Source organism: Aulonocara stuartgranti (assembly GCF_965226115.1).
Source record: "Aulonocara stuartgranti genome assembly, chromosome: 6".
NCBI lineage: Eukaryota > Metazoa > Chordata > Actinopteri > Cichliformes > Cichlidae > Aulonocara > Aulonocara stuartgranti.
In genome coordinates this window covers 10,702,363-10,726,875 of record NC_138944.1, presented here as the reverse complement: position 1 = coordinate 10,726,875, position 24,513 = coordinate 10,702,363, and the positions used below count along the sequence as shown (strand labels likewise).

The following is a 24,513-nucleotide window of genomic DNA, read 5'->3' as shown; positions in this document are numbered from 1 at the left end:
CTCCAGTGTTTGCACTTTTTTTTGTTTCTGGCTCAATGTGTTTCATTTGAAACACATTGACATCTCTGTTACTGATAGAGATGGGCAGTAACGCGTTACAAGTAACGCGTTACTGTAATCTGATTACTTTTTTCAAGTAACGAGTAAAGTAAGGGATTACTATTGCAAAATCAGTAATTAGATTACCGTTACTTTCCCGTAGGAACGCTGCGTTACTGCGTTACTAAAACCGTGATTTTTTTTGCGAGAATGTCTCATGACAGTGACGTAAGCAAGTGCGACGTTGGTGACAGCAGCTGTGTGCAGATCAACAATGGATAATATATCGAGTGCGGGAGAGAGTATGAGCGTGCAGCGTTTAAAGCGTGGAAGTACTGACCTTACTTTGAGTTTGATTCCATAAAAAGTGACAAAAACATTAGCGTCCATCGTGCGTGGGAAGAAAACTTCTTTTTACAGCGAAAAAAACCCCTAAACTTCCGAGCAAGCACCGAATAGCTACGACGTGATGGGAAACTCACAGAGACACTCGCGCGGATTCTTCAACTGACCGCAGCACACCTGCACCAGGGTAACCCTCCGCCTACCCTGCTCCTGCTTTACAGGTGAAAATAGAGCAAAAGGACCGCTGAGTCTTTGACTTTATTTATTTTCTGCTGTGTTTTACTTGCATCTGTTTGAAAGAGTGAGTGAAAACACAAAAAATATTTTATTTTATGTGCTGGAATGTGTAGAAAATAGATTTAAATGTTAAACTAATTTATTCAAGTCAGAGAATGTTGCATATAATTAAATGTTTTGCTTGATGCATAAAGTTAAAAGATTAAAACTGATAAAACAAGTTAAAAAAAGAGACTTTTCCATTTGATTACATTTTGTATGATGGATTATGTAGAAAAAGTAGAATTGGGCTGAAAGATCTATCACTTTATCACCTCTTCAGGTTGTAAATCGTGTTTTTAAAAAGTAACTAAGTAACTAAGTAATTAATTACTTTTGAAAATAAGTAATCAGTAAAGTAACGGGATTACTTTTTTGGGGGAGTAATCAGTAATTAGTTACTGATTACTTTTTTCAAGTAACTTGACCAACACTGGTCGCGATCTACCGTTTATTTTGCTGTGTGTTTTGCCTGTCCACCGGTGTAAGTTTTGAGTTTTTCTAGTTATGTCATGTTGCGTTCAGCATTAAAGCCTTTTTGAGTTCACGTCTGTCTCCGGAGTCTGCACCTTGGGTCCTATTCCTGACTGCACACAGCCTCACCTAACAAGTTCTTTAAGCACAGTTTCCTAAATACACTTACAGTTAACAATTTCAGTGCAAAACCTAACTTTTACAGTGTTCTTTGTGTGAAGTCTGTGAATATTTCTTTCAACACTAGGAGGCATACGTCAGTTACAAATCTTAAAATGCCTCTAGAAGATGTCCAGTCACCTCTGTACTGATAGTCTGGCTCCACCCTGGCTTCCTTGTTGTGTGCGAGTCATTCCTGTCAAGTTTCTGTTTTGATTAACCAAAGCAAAGATGTGGATCCTTCAAAACTTGCTGTTCACCCTTTGTAGTAAGTCGTTTAAATAGCTACAGAAGAATAACAAATCTGTTATTGGGAATGTTATTATACATGATTTTCGACATGACAAAACAAATAATTATTACATTTTTATACTGTCTTTACTTTACAGTTGCTCTGAGGTGTGTGATCAGTGCAGTAGGGGTGATCCATGTGACTGGATATATGGGGAGTGAGGTTAAAGTTTCCTGCTTCTATGGCCAGGGTTATGAGTCTTATGAGAAGTATCTGTGTAAGAGCAACTGTGGTAACGGTGATGTTCTTATTAAAACATCAGAATCAAGGAAAAACAAATATGTTATCCATGATGACAAAACAGCACGAATCTTCACAACGACCATCTTTGATCTTCGTTCTGTGGATGCTGGCAAATACTGGTGTGGGGTGAGCAAATTTGGAAAAGATATCTACACTGAAGTCGAGCTGAAATTAATGCCAGGTAAATACATTCTTCTCAAAATGTATTTTATAATGAAGTCAAATAATTAAGATGATGTTAAAGACAATCAAGTTTGTGTTTCCAGTGATTACAAGGTGACATAAAATGTAAATATAAGGTGTAAAGGATTATTTCCTTTATCTTTTTGACAGACAGCTGCTGTGACACTGATTAAATCACACAAACTCTGGGTCTCAGGCAATCTTGTTGCAGCAAGCTAAATATAAAACATCCTCTCTCTATTCTGTGGCTGTACAACATTTTCTGATTCTATTTATAATTTTGACAGACAGCTGCTGTGACAATATGACCAAGCTTGAAAGCTATGAGGGATATTCTGAGTCGATCAGTTGTCCGTACGAGTCTCAGTACCAGAACAATTTGAAGTACATGTGCAGAGGAAATCAGCGCTCCACATGTCGTCGGCAGGCACTAATCACCTCTCATAGCAGACAACATGGACGATTCAGACTCGATGATGACAAAATCTCAGGAAAATTCACAGTGACCATTAACAGTTTGACCAAAAGTGATTCAGGATCATACCTCTGTGGTGTCCAAAGAAACTCGGACCTGGATGTTTTCTCTGCTGTTGAGCTGGAAGTCAAAGGTGAGAGGTCATAGTTATATGTCATTAATTCAGCCAAAATGAAACACTGTTTTCTGTAAAAGTCTCTTTAATAAAGTTGAATGTGATTCTTAAATACTTGGAGGAAAGTACACAAAGATTCAGCTGTCAGTAGTTAAGTTGAACAGTTGTGTATATGACAGCAAAATGAATGTCTTTGTTTGCACCCAACTTGTTAACCATGGACTGCAGTTTTTAATTCAATTGTCTGACGTGATGAAATAGTACAGCAGCCAACTGGTTTCACACTAAATGCAAGAAATCTGCCAAAAATGGAACTGCTGAGAACACTGCGTACTAAGGCAGACACATCACTTCCCACAGTATGCATCCATGTTGATAGGGCCTCTTCTAGACTCTCAGTGATTGCATTTTTTTCACAGATTATAAAGTAGTTTTTGACTTTCTTTCATATAAAACTGATGATCAAAGTACTATTGACCTGCAAGTTCTTTAACAGCTTTTATATCTGTCTATCCACCCACCCATCTATAAATCGATCTTTATATAAGCATAACTAAGCATATCTTGCTTTATCCAACACAGCCCCTAACACATTTTTTAATAGTGTATTTAGTGCTAAAAGCTAACCCCAGGTGTTTATATAGGGGGTTATCATTTATACAATAGAAGACAAAAAGATATGCACTACCTTTTTTATACTTTCTATGTTATATATGTCATTTTTTCTCTTTATGCCAGTGAAATACTTTGAAATTTACATAGGCTATATGAGGCTTTATGAGTAACAGAAAGAGTGAGTGTCGGAGCCACAATCCACAATGAAACACAGAGCATCCGGGAAATCTTGAGACAAGCTGCTCCAAGAATGCCTCAGGAAGCCGAATACAGATGATGATGAGCCACAGAAAGAGGAACTGTCATGGATAACCAAACCACATGGGATGCACCATCAACAGATAGAGGAAGTGGTTGATATCAGGACATCCTACCAAAAAGGCTGGATTAAAGGAAAACACAAGAGACTCTGAACAAGGAGCAGAAGACCACAACTAAGATAAATCAGAATCCCACCAGAGCACGACATCAAGAAGAAGGAGGACAAGATAACTGTGAAGTACCAGGGGCAGAAGGAACAAGTAGACCAGTGAAAGGAGGTAAAATCCAAAGTGATCCAGTGGTAATTGTACAACAGCTTCAAGCACAGCTTAATAAAGGTCGCAGCAAGTCTCAGTTTCATCTGTGAAAGGAAGACTTTGAGCTACAGGTTTGACAGGATTGCTAAGAGTAAGACAAAGAGGCTTGTCTGGGCCATGAAACACCGCCATTGGACTACTGAATACTGGAAGGAGGTATTATGGACTGAGGAATCTAAATTAGAAATCTTCAGTTCATCGCGCAGGATTTTTGTATGCCGTCAAGAAGGCGAAAGGATGGTTCCACAATGTGAGAGGCACCCTGAACCAAAACTGCTAGCACAGCATTCTGCAGCACCATGCAATACCCTCTGGTATGCATCTATTTCAGAGTGCAATCAGACATTAAAGTGCATAATTATTTTATAAAAAACTGGAAAAATTGGGGTGTTCTAAAACTTCTAAAACTGAGCCGTAGTGTATATATAACATTTGTAATTTTTTTTCAGATGTTTTGGATGGGTTTGGAGCAGAGATAAGTGTCTGGTTTGAACAAATATGTGAATGAATTCGTCCCAACTTAAAGTTTTCTGTGATTATCTCTTTTTCAGACCATTCTCTATAAACTCTAGAGGTAGTGTTTTCCGACTGACCCGTCAGGCTCCAACAGTCATAAAATGTTCAACTGAGCACTGAGTTTCTGACATGTGATTGGCTTATTAGACTTATATCTTCATGAGCAGTTGAACAAGTGTTCCTTACAGAGAGGCTGACAAGTGCATATTGGTCTGTTGATGTGGTTCATGGTTACAATGTGGGTAATTCCCCTGGGATTAAACACAAGTAAAGTCAATGTGCTCGTAAGTGTCAAAACAGCTGTGTAAGCGTGCACCTGTGATCAACAGTTGTGCTGAAATGCCAGTAACTGAAAATGAACTTTCTATTCTTTTTTTAATTGGTTTCTATTTTTCAGAAGCGGTGCTCTACGCAGCCTACGCTGTTGTCCCTGTGGTTTTACTAATATGTGTCCTGGTTATTATTTATAAGTACAAATGTTACAATGTGAGAGGTATGCTATAGTTTATATTTACACACATATTCAGACTCTACACTCAAATGTGCATGCAGAAAGAGCTGAAAAATTTCTTAAACTGTATTTTCAGCAACTAAAGCTGTCATGAGCAGAAATACACCCAAAGCAGATGATGTGATAGATGCAGAAGAAGGTGGAGTAAGTCCAAAGCCTATATGTGTATAATACACACACACACACACACACACACACACACACACACACACACACACGATTATTGATTAAACTGAGACATTGACCAGCTAACTGGTTATCAGTCTGCTTTGGTTTGGATTTAAACTTGTTATCTCAGGGACGCTTGTGGACAGAAGGAGTTTTTAAAACTAAAAATGATTTAGTGATGAAAAGAAATGTTATAGAGTGGTGTCGACTACTGTGATGTTTAGAACAGAAAAGTGAAAAATTTAAGAGAAGAGCTCACTCAGCTGGTTTTATGCTTCTTTAGTATAATGTGACATTAATTGGAAATTAATGGATTTTATAGTCGTGCTATGATGTGTGGAAGTCATCCAGTTTTAGAACTTGTAGCTACTTTAACCTCTTAAGACCCAAACTCTTCCACGACATGCATTTTTAATTTCTCCTTGATATTTGGGCATGTTGAGGCCCAATTAATGTAAAAACAAAGAATTACTACATTTTTTTAACCTTTTTTTTTTTTAAGAAAAATAAGAGCCACATATGAGGATTTTTTTTTTTAAATTTTGATAGAACAGTAGCAGTATAATGTCCTCGTAAGTAGAAATCAGGCCCATGTTGAGCAAAATTGAGTATTCTGGTCTAAATAACCCAAAATGTGATGTCCACATATGTGGACGCCAGGTCCTAGGAGGTTAAATCAGCTTCTGTGGTTCGGTCAGTATCTGTCATATGTAAAACATCTGCATTTAAAACATTTTTATTATATTTCTTGTAATAAAAGTTGTCACTACATATATTATATGAGCCTATGTATACTCATATACTGCAACCAGGGTCTCTGCAGCATATGTGGTTCCCTAGCCTCTAACTATCTTTGTTGATTCTTTAGATTTATGGAAATCAAGAATTTGTGGTGACCTTCAAACAGCAAAGCGCCTTGAACCACTTTGATGATCCAGGCGGAGATGAACCAGATTACGAAAACGTTACAACTGAAGAACGCTACTGCAATGAAAATTACCATAAAGCTCACAGAAGATAAATATGTACATATGTGCTTAAACTGTGGGTCTCAATTGTATGCAGATCCTGTTTGATTCATCCTTAACACGAGGTGCTCACCAAAGTACCGCTGTTGTTCAACATTGTCACTGTCTTACAAAGTCAAAGTCAAAGTCAAAGTCAACTTTATTTGTCAATTCTGCCACATGTACAGGACATACGGAGAATAGAAATTTCGTTACTCTCAAACCCTAGATGAAATAGCAAATGAACATTTAAATAAGAGAGTGATTAAAAAATGCAAATAAAATAATTAAAAAGTAAAAATTTAAATAAATAAATACAATACAAATTAACAAGAAAGCTATGCAATATACAATATACAATATTCAGGTAAGGGTAAATGACATTGAGTGTAAACCAGGCAGAGTAGTGCAAATAGGCAAATAGTGCAAATGGAGATTTAGTAATGTACGGTATGAGATAGTATAACAACAAAGTCTTATGAGGTAATGGCAGTCCAATGCTCCACAAAGTGACTGGTAACTGGTGCAGGCCAGTGAGTGAGTCAGAGAGTGTGTGTGTGTGTGTGTGTGTGTGTGTGTGTGTGTGTGTGTGTGTGTGTGTGTGTGTATGTGACAGAGTTCAGTGAGACCATAGAGGAGAAGAGGCAGAATCGGGAGGGAGTTAAGCTTCCTGACAGCCTGATGGATGAAGCTGTCCTTCAGTCTGCTGGTCCTGGCCTGGAGACTCCGCAGTCTCCTCCCTGACGGCAGCAGCTTGAAGAAGCTTTGCATTGGGTGCGTGGGATCAGCCGCTATGCAAAGGGCTTTTTTAGTGAGACGGGTGCTGTAAATGTCCTGGAGGGAGGGGAGAGAGACACCAATGATCCTCTCTGCAGCTCTCACTATGCGTTGGAGGGTTCTATGACAGGACGCATTGCAGGCTCCAAACCACACAGTGATGCAGCTCGACAGGATGCTCTCGATGGTGCCTCTGTAGAAAGTGTACATGATGGGGGCTGGTGCTCCTGCTCTTCTTAGTTTGCGGAGAAAAAAGAGACGCTGCTGTGATTTCTTGGCCAGTGCTGTGGTGTTGTACGTCCAGGAGAGATCCTCTGTGATGTGCACACCCAAGAACTTGGTGCTGCTCACTCTCTCCACAGACGCTCCGTCAATGGTCAGAGGAGCATGTTGGGTGTGCATTCTCCTGAAGTCCACAACAATCTCCTTCGTCTTCTCCACATTCAGAGAGAGATTGTTGTCAGCACACCACGTGGCCAGGCGTCTCACCTCACTTCTGTAGTCGGTCTCATCCCTGTTGCTAATGAGACCCACCACCGTTGTGTCGTCCGCAAACTTGATGAAGAGCAAAGAAAGTATTCAGCTCGTTCAGCAGGGGGATAGTGCTATCACAGGTCTGTGGTGGGGGCTTGTAATCTGTGATGGTCTGAATGCCCCGCCACAGGCTCCGTGAGTCTCTGCTGTCTTTGAAGTAATGAGATATTTTCCTGGAGTACTGTCTCTTAGCCTCTCTGATGCCACGGGAAAGGTTGGCCCTAGCTGTCCTCAGGCTCGCCTCGTCTCCATCTCTGAAGGCAACATCCGATCCCTACTTCATTAATATCATGAAAAACATCCTGTGAATATTTATAGATTAAATTACAGATAAAAGCAAACGGGCTGTGTCAGTCAGAGGGAACATGTTTTGCATGTGGGTTTTACTGCTTCTCCTTAAAGTATAATGTACTGATAAGACTTCTGTATTTTAACTAAAATAGTGAATGAATACTTTTTTTTCAACCAAGCAAGTGTGAATATTTTTTTCACTGAAATAAGCATCACTCATTCATATTGAATGCGTAAAAAATATAAATGACTGTAGTGGTAAGTATTTCAGGGTATCCAGATATTAAAATTGAAATAAAATTATATCACAGTGTCTTTGCATAAATTCTGGATGGTTCAACATGCTGTTTAAAGGCTACAGGAACAGTTTCCTAAGAACAAACCTACTGTGGTCTGTCTTTGTGATTGTTATTTTGATAGACAGGGTCATGCAATCACTCATGAAATGATCTCATCCAATTTTTTTTCTTCTTTTTTAAAGTTTTTTTTTTTAACATATGCAATATTTGATATCTAACTCCTCACAGCATCCTCCATAATAATCAGCTAGCTCACGCCCTTCACAATGAATCCAACTCCTATTCTTCAGCTCCACACTCTGAGAGAAAAGCTCTCACTCCTTGCAGTTGCACAACTCCATGTTTTTCTTTAGCTGCTGAGTATCTTGTTCTTGTGTCTGAGTCATAATTTTCTGAGGCTGAGTCAATGCTGGTTCCTCAGACACAGGGTGGTTAAACACAGAAGTTCATGTAATGTTTTGACAGCAAAGCCTAGCAATACTTCTTTCACCACTAGATGGCATATATCAACAATTTTATAAATTTTTAAATTCTTTTATGAGAAGGGCCACCCAAGAATGCTCCATCCCTGCTGTTCTGACAGTCTGTCTTTGCATTTGGCTTTAACGTTTGCATGACATAAAATACCTCTAATGTGAGTGGGCGTTAAGGTGTCTGGGAAGGGATCTCAAAACTGGATGGCAGACAGTTGGTGTCGTAAACCACCGCCTCTGTTCAAAGATGGTCGCTCACAGTGGACATAAATTGCTTCTTTTACTCCTCTTTCAAACCATCTGTCTTCTCTGTCCAAAATGTGAACACTGGCATCCTCAAAAGAGTGACCTTTGTCCTTTAGATGCAGATGGACCTTGTCTTGTCCCGTGGAGGTGGCTCTTCTATGTTGTGCCATATGTTTATGAAGTGGCTGTTTGGTCTCTTCAATGTAGAGGTCTGGGCATTCCTCGCTATATTATACAGCATACACCACATTATTAAGTTTGTGTTTAGGAGTTTTGTCTTTGGGCTGAACCAGTTTCTGTCTGAGTGTGTTGCTGGGTCTGAAGTAAACTGGGATGTCGTGCTTGGAGAAGACTCTCGTGAGTTTTTCTGATACACAGGCCACATAGGGGATGACAATGTTGTTGTGTTTGTCTTTCTTATCCTCCCTAGATGGTGTCTGATCTTCTTTCCCGTGCATCTTTGCTGACTTGATGAAAGCCAATTAGCATAACTGCATGTTTTGAGAGCTTCTTTTACATGTGTGTGTTCTTTCTCTTTCTCTTCAGGCTTTCCAAGCTCCTTAGACTGTTGTTTATAATACAACAACAGTATACAGGGAGTGCAGAATTATTAGGCAAGTTGTATTTTTGAGGAATAAATTTATTATTGAACAACAACCATGTTCTCAATGAACCCAAAAAAACTCATTAATATCAAAGCTGAATGTTTTTGGAAGTAGTTTTTAGTTTGTTTTTAGTTTTAGCTATTTTAGGGGGATATCTGTGTGTGCAGGTGACTATTACTGTGGATAATTATTAGGCAACTTAACAAAAATCAAATATATACCCATTTCAATTATTTATTTTTACCAGTGAAACCAATATAACATCTCCACATTCACAAATATACATTTCTGACATTCAAAAACAAAACAAAAACAAATCAGCGACCAATATAGCCACCTTTCTTTGCAAGGACACTCAAAAGCCTGCCATCCATGGATTCTGTCAGTGTTTTGATCTGTTCACCATCAACATTGCGTGCAGCAGCAACCACAGCCTCCCAGACACTGTTCAGAGAGGTGTACTGTTTTCCCTCCTTGTAAATCTCACATTTGATGATGGACCACAGGTTCTCAATGGAGTTCAGATCAGGTGAACAAGGTGGCCATGTCATTAGTTTTTCTTCTTTTATACCCTTTCTTGCCAGCCACGCTGTGGAGTACTTGGACGCGTGTGATGGAGCATTGTCCTGCATGAAAATCATGTTTTTCTTGAAGGATGCAGACTTCTTCCTGTACCACTGCTTGAAGAAGGTGTCTTCCAGAAACTGGCAGTAGGACTGGGAGTTGAGCTTGACTCCATCCTCAACCCGAAAAGGCCCCACAAGCTCATCCTTGATGATACCAGCCCAAACCAGTACTCCACCTCCACCTTTCTGGCGTCTGAGTCGGACTGGAGCTCTCTGCCCTTTACCAATCCAGCCACGGGCCCATCCATCTGGCCCATCAAGACTCACTCTCATTTCATCAGTCCATAAAACCTTAGAAAAATCAGTCTTGAGATATTTCTTGGCCCAGTCTTGACGTTTCAGCTTGTGTGTCTTGTTCAGTGGTGGTCGTCTTTCAGCCTTTCTTACCTTGGCCATGTCTCTGAGTATTGCACACCTTGTGCTTTTGGGCACTCCAGTGATGTTGCAGCTCTGAAATATGGCCAAACTGGTGGCAAGTGGCATCTTGGCAGCTGCACGCTTGACTTTTCTCAGTTCATGGGCAGTTATTTTGCGCCTTGGTTTTTCCACACGCTTCTTGCGACCCTGTTGACTATTTTGAATGAAACGCTTGATTGTTCGATGATCACGCTTCAGAAGCTTTGCAATTTTGAGACTGCTGCATCCCTCTGCAAGATATCTCACTATTTTTGACTTTTCTGAGCCTGTCAAGTCCTTCTTTTGACCCATTTTGCCAAAGGAAAGGACGTTGTCTAATAATTATGCACACCTGATATAGGGTGTTGATGTCATTAGACCACACCCCTTCTCATTACAGAGATGCACATCACCTAATATGCTTAATTGGTAGTAGGCTTTAGAGCCTATACAGCTTGGAGTAAGACAACATGCATGAAGAGGATGATGTGGACAAAATACTCATTTGCCTAATAATTCTGCACTCCCTGTAATCTTACATGTCAGTAGACAGAGCTGGCTGTCATCCCAGAAGTTAAAGTCTAAGTGTCGAAGCAAACTCTCGCACTGTCATGTTTTGGCAAAAAGCAGACCCAAAGAGCAGATTCAAATAATGTCTGGCAGGTTTAAAGTGTTTCTGTTTGACTTGTTTGTGGTTTGAAAGCAGTTTGTGGTAGAATTCACCATCATTACAAACTGGCATATGGGAACTCTGTTAGAGAGGAGACAAAGGATTAATTGGAGTTCATGACGAAGACAGTGATTAATAGTCTTACTTTTGTTAGGAGTGAGAGGAGCCTCGGAGGTAGTTATTGCACATGTAAGTCCTTCCTATGAGAGATTACAGAAAGCTGGTGTTAGAGCTGGTAAGTAGAACTGAAGGTTTCCACAGGCAACAGGTTTCCAGATATTCAAGGGTTCTGTGATGGTGTGGAGCAGGTAACTAGGAGAAGTAAGACAAGACTGGGTTAGAACAAGCAGGTACTTGCAAGTAACAGGTAACAGAGATGGCCTAATAGTCACCACATACTAACAACAATCTAGAAGAGAACTGTTGCAACTTCCAGCTTGATATACTCCACGACTAGGCAAGTGTAGGAAGGATTGTTTCATTTGAGAAACTCCACCCAGGAGCGGAGCAGCAGAGAGAAGCCAGCTCAGAAACTCCACCTGAGTTTTAAAGGCAAGGAGAAGTTAACATAAGAACATATTTCCAGCCAGCTGCCCTACAACACTCTCAAATCAAATGGAAAAAATGGCACTGCAGCACATCCGCGGACTTTGGAGTGTCCTCAACCATACATATTGTATGTATGTGTGTGCGTCTCTTGTTTACTTAAGAGCTGTGAGAACTAGTATGTTTGTGCACTATGAAATTATTTTAATATTTGTCAATCATTTGACAATAAAACAAAAAGAAGCAAAATGTTGCATATGTACTGTATGTGCAATACAAATGATCTAAATGTAAGAGTTTAAAAATGTTGTCTAAATGCAGAAGTTAAAGGCTTCAACACTGCCATGACATGCAGGAACTCAAACTGATGTGGTCATACTTTTAGTACATTTCCGTTTAGGTTTCTATTTTTACGGAGCAAAGCAGAGATGTGGAGCTTTCAAAACCTGCTGTTCACCATCTGTGGTAAGTTGTTTAGATGAGTAAATACATAAACAGACCAAAGGTAGATTTAGATTAAATATAAAGATCTGTTTTTGCAGTAACGGGCAGAATACCACACCTTGTCCATCGTGTATACAGCACTAACATTGCTACTGTGAATGCTAACATAACAAATTAAACAGTGAAATATGTGTAATACTTTCTTTGCAGTTGCTCTGAGGTGTTTGATCAATGCAGTCGGGGTGATCCATGTGACTGGATACCTGGAGAGTGAGGTTAATGTCTCCTGCTCCTATGGCCAGGGTTACGAGTCTTATGAGAAGTATCTGTGTAAGAACGACTGTGGCAACAGTGATGTTCTTATTACAACTTCAAAACCAGTGAAAAACAAATACAGGATCCATGAAGACAAAACAGCACGAATCTTCACAACGACCATCTCTGATCTTCATTCTGTGGATGCTGGGAAATACTGGTGTGGAGTGACCATAACTGGAAAAGATATCTACACTGAAGTCAAGCTTAAATTAGTAAAAGGTAAATAAAGTCTTCTCCAAACAGCAACACACACAGTCACACACACACAAACATACACTTTATAATTGGTTCAGCTGTATTCGTTTTTTTCTTAAGATCTCAATCAGCAAGCTAAATATAAATGATCATATCTGTTCTGTGGCTTTAACACATTTACTGATGCCGTCTGCATTTTCAACAGACAGCTGCTGTGACACTGAGACCAAAGTTCAAAGTTATGAGCGATACTCTAAGTCTGTCAGTTGTCCGTATGAGTCACAGCATCAGAACAGTCTAAAGTACATCTGCAGAGGAAACCGGCCCTCCACATGTCTGCAGCAGGCACTGATCACCTCTGACACCAAACAAAATGGGCGATTCAGACTTGATGATGACAAAGTGTCAGGAACATTTACAGTGAACATTAGCAGTTTAACCAAAAATGATTCAGGGTCATACCTCTGTGGTGTCCAAAGAAACTCGGACCTGGATGTTTTCTCTGCTGTTGAGCTGGAAGTCAAAGGTGAGAGGTCATTATAATAGTTCATTACACCAATCAAAAGAAAACCGCTTCTTCTAAAAAATGTCTTTAAGAAAGTTTAATATTTTTTGAAACGCAAATAGTTTTTCTTTCCATCTGACAGAGTGGTGCTGTGTCAAGTCAACTAAAATAAATGGTACTGTAGGACATCCACTAACTTTGCAGTGTCCTTATCCTCCACAACATCGGGATAACAGGAAGTTCCTCTGTAAGGGAGACCACCGCAACAGCTGCAAAGACATAACCAGTCAAAGCAGGGTTAAACTTGAAGGTAATGGTTCTTCCAGCTCTTTCTCTGTGGTGATCACAAAGTTGGAAGAAGCAGATGCTGGGACATACTGGTGTGGGTCAGACTCAGAGAGGAGGCCTGGAAACTACACCAAGATTCAGCTGTCAGTTGGTGAGATGAATGTGTCTTGTGTACATGAAAATAAAATGTTTAGAGATGTAAGTTACACCCTTTTCTCAGCCTATCGCATCAATGTTTCATGTCATCGTGTCATCTGCAGTGTGATGACTGAGTACACAGGCGTAAAAATAGGACTGTTGAAAACCACATTTACCACTGCATACTTACATTTTTGGTGGCTTCAATATAGACACAGTCTCCTCCAGCCTCGCAGAGCTAATAGATGTTAAAGGAAATAATCATACGATGAACTAATTATTATTATTATTCTAGCAAAATATTATTTTTTCTCATGAAATATTACTATTTGCATATGTGCATATGTACATATGTACACACACATATATATATATATATATATATATATATATATATATATATATATATATATATATATATATATATATATATATGAGAAAGACAGGCACTGCAACAGCTGACATGACCAGTCAAAGCAGATTCACACTACAAGATAATGTTTCTTCCTGCTCTTTCTCTGTGATGTTCACAAATAGTCACTAATGAACACATTTAGATGAAAATAAGAATAAATAGTTGTAAATTATGTCCTTTTTTCAGTCCACATAGACTGTGGATGGTGGTTTAGTTATTTGTGGTGAAGCAGTACAGAAAACTGCATACCCAATTATTCACACAAAGCACTGAAGAAAGCAGAACTAAAGGGTTGTGCAGTGTTGCTGACTTATAGGTCTTACAACCTCCCAGAAGTCATATTTAGCCATAATACTGAAATACCATTTGAAGTTTTTGATCTTTATTTGTAAATTATCTAATCCTATCTGCTGAAACAAGACTTCTGTACAGCCACTTTAGTGCAATTTCTGATTGTGTACTTTGTGCTGTGAGCTAAATGCTAATGCTGAATATTAAAAGAAATTTTTAGAGTGCATACAATGCAGAAGAAAAAGAAAAAATAAATATTTCTAATCTGTGTATATAATTAGCTATTTTTTAAATGAAAGTGAAACTTTTAAAAAATTTGTCTCATAAGACAAATATTAGATTTACATATGAACAAGTAAACATGTTAAAATGAGAAAAATCAAAATAGAACCACTTTTTATATGTAAAACAGATTACAAGACATACACTGTAATTTTGATAAGACTTCAATTTAAATTTAAAATTTAAATCATTGTCAGTGTCACCATATGTTTCTCGAATAAGCCATAGATGGTGAATATTCCACATGACTCATGGCATTCAGTGGACACTGACACTGAGGGGCACCTCAATGACAACTACATACACATTTAATTTTGTGTAATATACTAGGATATTTCTAATTAGTGCTATTTAGAATAGAATAGACTAGAATAGCCCTTGTCATTGTACATGTGTAGCGATCTTTTTGCATTTATTAGAGCTATTTTGTTATATTTTGTAACTTTGTATTATTTTGTTTAATATAGTTACAGTTAAAGTTCTTACTGTCTTGAAACAATTGTGACCACATAATTTCCTCTAAGATTAATACAATATTGTGATTCTGCTTCTTGTATTAAAATAAAGTCGCTAATGGCAGTAAGAGTATTGTTCTCCAACAGTCTTTCTCCAGCACACCAGCACTGTACCTTCCACAGTCGAAATGCCTGGAAAAACTTCAACACAAATTACCGGTAAACCTGTTAAAGATGTCTTTCAGTATGAACTGCTGTTGATTAATATGTACCTACTCCAAAAGTAATGTTTAATTTTTGGAATGGAGTGAATGTAAGTCATTCAAAATGATCCTGAGAGTCAAAAACAGCTGTAGGTGAGCACACCAGAAATAAAATAATTATGATAAAATGTAAAAATATTGATAAAAAGAAAATATGAGCCCACAGTTCTGCATTTATGTAGTTGAAAGTGTAATGTTTCTGTTTTGTTTCCTGCTTTTCAGATGCAGGACACTATGTGGGTTACACTGTTCCTCCCCTGCTGCTGCTACTGATATGCGTCTTTGCAGTTATAGTTTATAAGTGCAAACATCAGAAAGCAAAAGGTACATTTTGGATTCACTGGCATTCAAAAATGTACTCAAATGTGCATCTGTAAAGAGCATAACCATGTTTTACGCTTTGTGTTTTCAGAAGATGAAACTGTCATGAACAGAAATGCACAGAACGAAGATGCTTTAGAGGAAGTGATGCGTGTGGCAGAAAATAAAGTAAGAAAACTAAAGTTCAAAGACTTAATAGTGTGCTGTAGCTATAACAAGCCTTATTATACCAAACTGGGCAACACAACTAACTGTACATATTATTTATTAATACAATTTGCACTTTTCTCTTACATTTTACTGTTTTTAATTTTTACTTTCTTTATTTTTATCACTGTTATTCCAAGCAATGTCCATAACATCATCATGTGTTGTTCATTGTTTGAATAGATTTATGAAAGTCAAGACGTTGTGATATACTCAAATAAGGAGACGTCCGAACTGCAGAGTGCCGGTAATAACTGTGAAGATTTAGGTGAAGATGAACCAGACTTAGAGAATGTCACAACTGAAGAAATCTACTGTAATGGAAATTTCCATAATGCCAATTGAAGATAAACATTGTGTGCATTTGAGGTCAGTCTTTGGCTCTCACCTGTATGGAGATCATCCTGTTTAATTTGTCTTTAACATTAACAGTTACACAGCTAATCTTTTCTGAAACTGTGGGAAACCTCAAATGCAAATGACTAACATCAATGTAACGTAAATTAATCTGCAAATTAAAATAAAATTTTAGTCATTCTTGTCTGTTTTTGCCCCATTTAAACATAAACAGTCACATTGTCAAGTCCAGTTATTTTTATGATACGTTTATATTTGTTGCAATCAAACATTTCTGACCAAGGCAGTTAATTGATATGATTTTACCAATAAAAGGAAATACAGTGTTTATTCTAATTCCATACATTGGATGGAACCGTCCGATGTATGTAACAGTGTAGCAGTTTTCACCCATGACGTACTTACATTGATATAAATAAATAAGCATATCTATGAAAATATTTCAACAGTGGAACTTTAGTGTAATCACAGTACTGTCATGCAAATCTTGGATTTATAATTAGTTTTAGTCTTTTTTTTATATTATTGGTTTAAACATCAGTGCCAAACCACCTGCACTCATGTATATATCATGTATATATCTATCTACTTAGCACTTTTAATTCTTATTCTTATTTTTATTTTCATGTCATTTTTATGACAGTATGTTTGCACTGAAGCACCGCAGCAATTTCCTAATGTTGTAAACCTGCTCAACATTTGGCAATAAAACCCTTTCTGATTCTGATTCTGAAATTTTTGCACTTTTATAGAGTAATGCTGTGCGCCTGTGCCTTTAACTTTGTTGTTAACTCTGTACTATTTATATTCTTTATCCTGCGGCTGTAATATAATAATTTTCCTTGTTAAATCAATCAAGGGTATTAACGTTAAAAGCCCTGCTTATGTGAAGGCTGTGCAAACTTCTTTCACCACTAGGTGGCATATGTCAGCTACTTTTTAGAGAAAATGTATCTGAATATCAGGAACAGGACCACACCTCCACACATGCTCCATCCGAGTCTCTGTCTATAAATGACCCCCTCCCAGCACTACAAGCTGTTCATTCTTTTTTTTATTCATTCACTTATCATTAGTACATGGGGATCTGCCCGGCCAGAGTCACCACTGCAGCCTCAACTCTGCTCAAGCCATCTGCTACTAGAAATGCTGTCAAACCTAAAAATGAGGGTCTGGTCCCTGCTAGTGAAACAAATGTTAAAATGCCTTTGAAGGAAAGGCCAGAGGTGGCATAAGTACAAACATTCTGCACTTAAGTAGAAATACAGGTACCAGTCTCTAGAATACTCCAGTAAAGGTTGAAGCACTGATTCAACTTCTTTGCTCAAGTATAAGTGAAAAGTACAGGCTCAAAGTATATGTACTCAAAGTAAAAAAGTAAAAAGTTGTTCTTTAGAGGACGTTTCTACCAGCTATGTTTGTACAAACCTTGATGAACTTTGTGCTATATTAAAATAATAAAGACAGTAAAATGTTATTACATGAATACAATACAAGTTTTAAGGGAATTTGGAGTAAAGGAAGTGAAACTGTAAATGTTCCATTGGTGACCCTTCCAGTAAATCTGCCCAGCATTAAGGCAATGAACCTTTAACTAAGGCTGACAAACAAGAAATGGTGAAAGAGAAATCTGAGAAACAACAATAACAACAGTGAGAAGGAGCCACCCTACTTGTGACCAGCCAAAAATTGCACAGTCAGAACGATGGTTCCTCCATTCACTTCTTTAATTTTTTAGCAAAGATGTTTACCAGACTTAAGTTATTGACTTTGTTCTAACACCTGTTTTTGAGGCCGCAAAGCTACATTCTGTAGAGTCAAGGTGGAAAACTGAGGAGCAGGGAAAGAGAAAAGGGAACTCTAGTTCTTGTTCGGTCAAAGTTTTTTCCCTGCGTCAGGAGGATGGGATGACTCGTCGGATGATTTGACTTTTCATAAAACTGAGAAGAAGAGTTTGGTAGCTGAAAAGTGATGCGTCTTTTGAATGTCACAATTGTTGGTATTTTTATTATCATGATCAATATTGTAGTTTTATTTATTGATTAGTGTTATGTATTCAGTTTGGTACATTTTGAAAGTGTTAAGGTTTATATGGCAGCATGGACAAAGCAACTCTCGGGGCCAGCTAGGACACAAGTGGCACGGGACCTGCTAGCACGGTCTCTCGCGGCTGGGACACGTAGGCTCAGGTGGTGTTGCGTCCTCACGCCCAGGTGCTGACGCGGCACTGGAGGTGGTGGTGAACCCATGCAGGGATGTTAACTGGTGATAGTCACAGTTTAACATGGGCAGCTTCCTCCTGCTTCCTAGAACAAAACATTCTCACATTATTTTGTGCAAAATAAGCAAACTTGTCATTGTAGAGCACGTGGAGCTGATTAGTGATCAAGAGAAATGCAGAAAAAGGAGTTTCACATTTGCAGTTTATGCAGATACATAGGTGTCAATAACATCTGATAGCAATGCGAAATATGCTGATACAAAAAATTGTTAATAAAGTTTATTTTTAAAGAAGGCCTGTACCACAATGCAGGATTATGGCTCATACAGGTAACTTTGGTGTTACATGGGTTTTGTATTGCCATGGTAACTAATGCTCAAAGCCTTTTAAGCAAATCCTGTATAGTATACAAATCTGGGCCAATTTTAATGCAATGAAAAATTTTTGAATATTGATCAATCATTGTCCTGCTTTCTCATATTAGATTGTAGTGCCTCTATGTGACAGGATAACAAAACCCTGCGTTAAATTTAACAACTGAATTAAAAATACATTTTCAGATTAAACCTCAGACATGATGCGTACACTTAGTTAATCAGAGAAAAGCCTTTTCTTCCTTACCGGCTTAACAATTTTCACATAAAAAAAGAGTAAAGAGTATAAAAGAACGTGACCTAAATGCAGAAGTTAAAGGTTTTGGCATTGCCATGACATTCAGGAAATCAAACTGTGGGTGTGACATTTTCAGAATATTTCTTGTCAGGTTTCTATTTCTACAAAGCAAAGCAAAGATGGGGATCCTTCAAAACCTGCTATTCACCATCTGCAGTAAGTCATTTAAATGAGTAGATAGTAAACAGATGAAGACCAAACGTAGATGTAGATTAATCTGTAAATACGTTTCGGTAGTGCAGAGCAGAACACAATGCCTTCTGTTGATCTCAGCCCTTTGTTTATGCAGCAGTAACAATGCTATTATAAATGTTGATGTGACAAAATAAACAATATTTTTTTATACTGTCTTTTCTTTACAGTCGCTCTGAGATGTGTGACCAGTGCAGTAGGGGTGATCCATGTGACTGGATATGTGGGGAGAGAGGTTAACGTTTCCTGCTCCTATGATGAGGGTTATGAGTCTTATGAGAAGTATCTGTGTAAGAACGACTGTGGTGACAGTGATGTTCTTGTTACAACATCGGAATCAAGGAAAAATAAATACAGGATCAATGATGACAAAACAGCACGAATCTTCACAACAACCATCTCTGATCTTCATTCTGAGGATGCTGGGAAATACTGGTGTGGGGTGACCAGAAATGGAAAAGATATCTACACTGAAGTCGAGCTGAAGTTAGCGAAAGGTGAATAAAATAATTCTTCTCAAAATGTAGTTATTTGAATTCAAGTCAAAATCATATATAAGAGACATTTGTGACTGTAAAGGGTAAAAGGTGACAACAGATAAAAACGTAACTGGCAAAAGATTATTTATTTTTTCTGTTGTAAATATGACCTGATAATACTGATGCGATAGATGGTTCAGTTTGGTTGATTTCTTTCTTAACATCCCATACAGAAAATCTCGTTGCAGCAACCTAAATATAATCATCATATCTGTTCTGTGGCTGTAACACATTTTCTGATGCCGTCTGCATTTTCAACAGACAGCTGCTGTGACACTGTGACCAAAATTGAAAGTTATGAGGGATTCTCTGAGTCCATCGTTTGTCCATACGAGTCTTGGTACCAGAACAACCCGAAGTACATCTGCAGAGGAAATCGGCCCTCCACATGTCTGCAGCAGGCACTGATCACCTCTGACAACAAACAAAATGGACGATTCAGACTTGACGATGACAAACTGTTAGGAACATTCACAGTAAACATTAGCAGTTTGACCAAAAATGATTCAGGATCATACCTCTGTGGTGTTAAAAGAAACTCTGAGCTGGATGTTTTCTCTGCTGTTGAGCTGAAGGTCAAAGGTGAGAGGTTATAATAATATTTAATTAAATCAGCTGAAAGGAAACACTTTCCTCTAAAAGAGTCTTTAATAGATTTGAATATTTTTCTCTTTCACTCTCCACAGAGTGGTGCTGTGTCAAGTCAATTAAAATAAAAGGTACTGTAGGACAGCCTCTATCTTTGCAGTGCCCTTATCCTCCACAACATCAGGACAAAGGGAAGTTCCTCTGCAAGGGAGAGCAGCTCAACAGCTGCAAAGACATAACCAATCAAAGCCGGTTCCAACTTGAAGGTAATGGTTCTTTCAGCTCTTTCTCTGTGGTGATCACAAAGTTGGAAGAAGCAGATGCTGGGACATACTGGTGTGGGTCAGACTCAGAGAGGAGGCCTGGAAACTACACCAAGATTCAGCTTTCAGTTGGTGAGATGAAAACATTTAAATGAAAATAAAATTAACAGAATTACATCTTTTTTTCAGTCCACATTAACTGTTTAAACATAGTCTGTGCATGCTGGTTCTATTGTTTGTGGTGTGAATTATTAGAAAACTGCCAACTAAACTGGAGGACTTTGATCAGATTTGGAGGCCACTCATTGAGTACCTGGAAACTATGAACAAATGAGAGTCTGTGGACTTCACCATTGGTTAAAATAAGCTGATAGCACTCTGGGATAAGGGAAGGGTGTGGGGAGGAAGGTTTTTTTCTTCTTTACTTTTTGTTTTGTTTTTTCTGTTTGTTCGTTCGTTCGTTCGTTCGTTTGTTTTGACCACCCTTTTTGTTACTTTCCACTGTCTTGGTTGTGTGTTTTGTTTTTGTTGTTCTGGTTTGTTTTGGGGTTTTTTGTTTGCTTGTTTGCTTTGCCCCTTTCTTGATGACAAAACTGTAAAAAGGAAGCAACGTCAGCCAATGGGGCGATTTAATATTTGAAGAGAATTTAAAAAAACAAACAAAACATGTGAAGCTGTCTTCTTGCTGGCTTCAGTAGAGACACAGCCTCCCAGAAGTCCTATTTAGCCATATTATTAAAATACCAATACCTAATGTGACAGTAACAAGCAATGTGACAACCAACCCCGGTCTACTGTAGATAAAAAAAATAAACATGTAAAAATGATTAAAAATAAAAACAGGATCACTTTTATATGTATACATTATGAAACACGGGGGTAATTTGTGAAAAGTGTCAGAGTGAGCCAAAATAACTGCAGCTCTACGGTTCTGATGGGGATGGCTGTCAGGACACTGAAACTATTCACACAACTGAAATAAGATTGATGTATTAAAATAAAGTTGCTAAGAGTATTTTTCTCCAACAGTCTTTCTCCAGCACACCAGCACTCTACCTTCTGCAGTGGAAACGCTTGGAAAAATGTCAACACAAATTCCCAGTAATCCTATTAAAAGTACAGTATATACAATAAGTATCTTTCAGTGTGTACTTCTGACGATCAGTGTTGTGAGTTATGGTTATTTTTTGGAAAGTAGTGAATGTAAGTCATACCAAAATGATCCCGAGTGTCACAACTGCTGTGGGTGTGCGCACTAGTAAATCCCAAAAAGTATCCCCTGAGCTCACAGTTCTGTTGTGTGTCCCTGAAAGTGTGAATGTTTCAGGATGTTTATATTTTTACTCCGTTCTGTTTTTTCTTTCTGCTTTTCAGATGCAAGACACTATGTGGTTTACACTGTTCCTCCCCTGCTGCTGCTACTGATGTGTGTTTTTGCATTTATAGTTCATAAGTGCAAACATCAGAAAGTAAAAGGTATATTTTGCATTCACATGCATGCAAAAATGTACTTAAATGTCCATGGAAAAAGAGGATAACCATGTTTTATGCTTTGTGTTTTCAGAAGATGAAGTTGTCATGAACAAAAATGCACAAAATGAAGACGCTTTAGAGGAAGTGACAGATGCAGCAAAAAATAACGTAAGAAAACTAAAGTCCAAAACCTTAAGAGTGTCCTCTATATATAACAAGCCTTATTATAAACAAATGGAATAATGCAACAAATTTATTTTATTGTTAGCTGCGATCAGTGCAGTACTGTGCAAAAGTCTTGAGCCACCCCGCAACTTCTGTGTATTTTGCTTCCCAACCAGTGTTGGTCAAGTTACTTGAAAAAAGTAATCAGTAACTAATTACTGGTTACTTCCCCAAAAACGTAATCCCGTTACTTTACTGATTACTTATTTTCAAAAGTAATTAATTAATTAATTACTTAGTTACTTTTTAAAAACACGACAACCTGAACAGGTGATAAATCTTTCAGCCCAATTCTACTTTTTCTGCATAATCCATCATACAAAATGTAATCAAATGGAAAAGTCTCTTTTTAAAACTTGTTTTATTAGTTTTAATCTTTTAACTTTATGCATCAAGCAAAAAATTTAATTATATGCAACATTCTCTGACTGGAAGAAATTAGTTTAACATTTAAACCTATTTTCTGCACATTCCAGCACATAAAATAAAATATTTTTTGTGTTTACACTCACTCTTTCAAATAGATGCAAGTAAAACACAGCAGAAAATAAATAAAATAAATAAAGTCAAAGACTCAGCGGTCCTGTTGCTCTATTTTCCCCTGTAAAGCAGGAGTAGGGCAGGCGAAGTTTTGCCCTGGTGTAGGTGTACCGCAGCGGTCAGTGGAAGAATCCGCGAGTTTCTCTGTGAATTTCACATTACGTCGTTGCGCATTCGGTGCTTGCTTTGAAGTTTAGGGGTTTTTTTTTCGCTGTTAAAAGAAGTTTTCTTCCCACTCACAAGGACACTAATGTTTTTGTCACTTTTTATGGAATCAAACTCAAAGTAAGGTCAGTACTTCCACGCTTTAAACGCTGCACGCTCATACTCTGTTGTCACGAACGTCGCACTCGCTTACGTCACTATCATGAGACATGGCAAAAAATCACGGTTTTAGTAACGCAGTAACGCAGCGTGCTTCCGGGAAAGTAACGGTAATCTAATTACCATTTTTGCAATAGTAATCCCTTACTGTACTCGTTACTTGAAAAAAGTAAATGGATTACAGTAACACGTTACTGCCCATCTCTGTTCCCAAGTATCCAGACTTTTGTCATTTTTTAAAGTTCTCCAGAATTTTTTTTGAACACTGGCTGCTTACTTCTTTTCAGTTCGGTTTTTGTGCCTGAGTATTTCAAGAAGAAGAATCTGTTTGTTGAGCCCCCTTGGCCCATTTGCTGCTTAAAAGGCCTCACAAAACATTTTTTTATGTTTAAGCCAAGAACTCACAATGAATGTTCAACACAAACGTAGTATAAAATGATGAAGTAATAAAATTTCAAATCGTCATCATTACTATCACATCATAGTATTATGTAATGTATTTGTAACCATTATTGAATACAATGAATCAGAAGCAGGCAATAACTGTTAACATTTATCACGGATAGTGATTGGATTATAATAAACTTTGGTGCTCACCTTGAAATTGGAGGAACTGTATGAGTGAGAGGTGTTCAAAATGTTGGATTACTGTGTGTCAGTTAATGCACACACAGATACACCACACAGACTTTTATTATAATTCCGCTGAAGTCTTCATATTGAGTGTGCATAGATGTGGTTTTACTGTTGTATTCACTGCTGTAGATGACAAGACAATAATCTTAATTTGACAGTGGTGCTAACGTAGGAAAGATATTAACAACACATGATGATGTGTTGTTCATTGGTCTCTGAATAGATTCATGGAAATCAAGAAGTTGTGATATGTAAGGAGGAGACGTCCAGACAACAGAGATGAACCAAACTATGAAAATAGAAGAAATCTACCTGAATAAAAATGTCCATGAAGCCAATAACAGATAAACAGAACATGCATTTGGGGTCAAACAGTGGATCTCACCTGTATAGAGATTATCCTGTTGAATTTTTCTTTAATGCCAAGAAATCTTAGAATAATCAGCTTTCTCACGGACTCTGTGTTACCATGTGAAATAACTGCTTTTTATGCATATGTCTCCTTTGCTGTTGTCTCTATTCTCATGTTTATTGCTTAGTGTTAACAACATAATCTGCACTGATTTTCTCATTCTGTGAAAAGCCTCAAATGTCAAATGTAAACATGAGTGTCAAGTGAATAAATCAGCAAAGAAAAATGAAACTTGGTTGTTTTGCCCTATTTTACCATAAACTGCCACATTTTCAGGGTCTGTGATTTCCAGGTAATTGACTTGAAACAGAGCAAGTAAAAATTACTTCCTTGTGACTGTCAGCAAAACAAAAGAGATGGTTGTTGACTTCAGGATGGAAAAAAACAGCGACTAAAGCCACCACAGGTACTTGCACGGTTACCTGAACAGTAATACTGTGTAAAACAAGGGGATAAGCCCAACTCTGCTTTCTAATGAAACTCTACTTCT

General features: G+C 38.0%; 1 protein-coding gene and 1 pseudogene across 2 annotated transcripts; both read left to right on the top strand.

Moving 5' to 3' along the window:
* The first annotated feature begins 1,498 nt into the window (after window positions 1-1,498).
* Window positions 1,499-6,199, top strand: LOC309708477 (polymeric immunoglobulin receptor-like). Its single transcript, XM_082536570.1, has 6 exons — window positions 1,499-1,561; window positions 1,683-2,009; window positions 2,299-2,619; window positions 4,708-4,803; window positions 4,898-4,965; window positions 5,858-6,199. Exons 1-6 carry the CDS (start codon window positions 1,525-1,527, stop codon window positions 6,008-6,010), a joined length of 1,002 nt encoding a protein of 333 aa, XP_082392696.1. The 5' UTR covers window positions 1,499-1,524; the 3' UTR covers window positions 6,011-6,199.
* Window positions 6,200-11,087: 4,888 nt separating this feature from the next.
* Window positions 11,088-24,142, top strand: LOC309708482 (polymeric immunoglobulin receptor-like; annotated as a pseudogene). Its single transcript, XR_014280886.1, has 17 exons — window positions 11,088-11,589; window positions 11,860-11,924; window positions 12,114-12,440; window positions 12,622-12,942; window positions 13,064-13,360; window positions 14,938-15,009; window positions 15,276-15,377; window positions 15,466-15,542; window positions 15,765-15,950; window positions 18,923-18,987; window positions 19,194-19,520; window positions 19,824-20,144; window positions 20,249-20,545; window positions 21,443-21,529; window positions 21,788-21,889; window positions 21,978-22,054; window positions 23,835-24,142. The product of XR_014280886.1 is annotated as a polymeric immunoglobulin receptor-like (transcript).
* The last annotated feature ends 371 nt before the right edge of the window (window positions 24,143-24,513 follow it).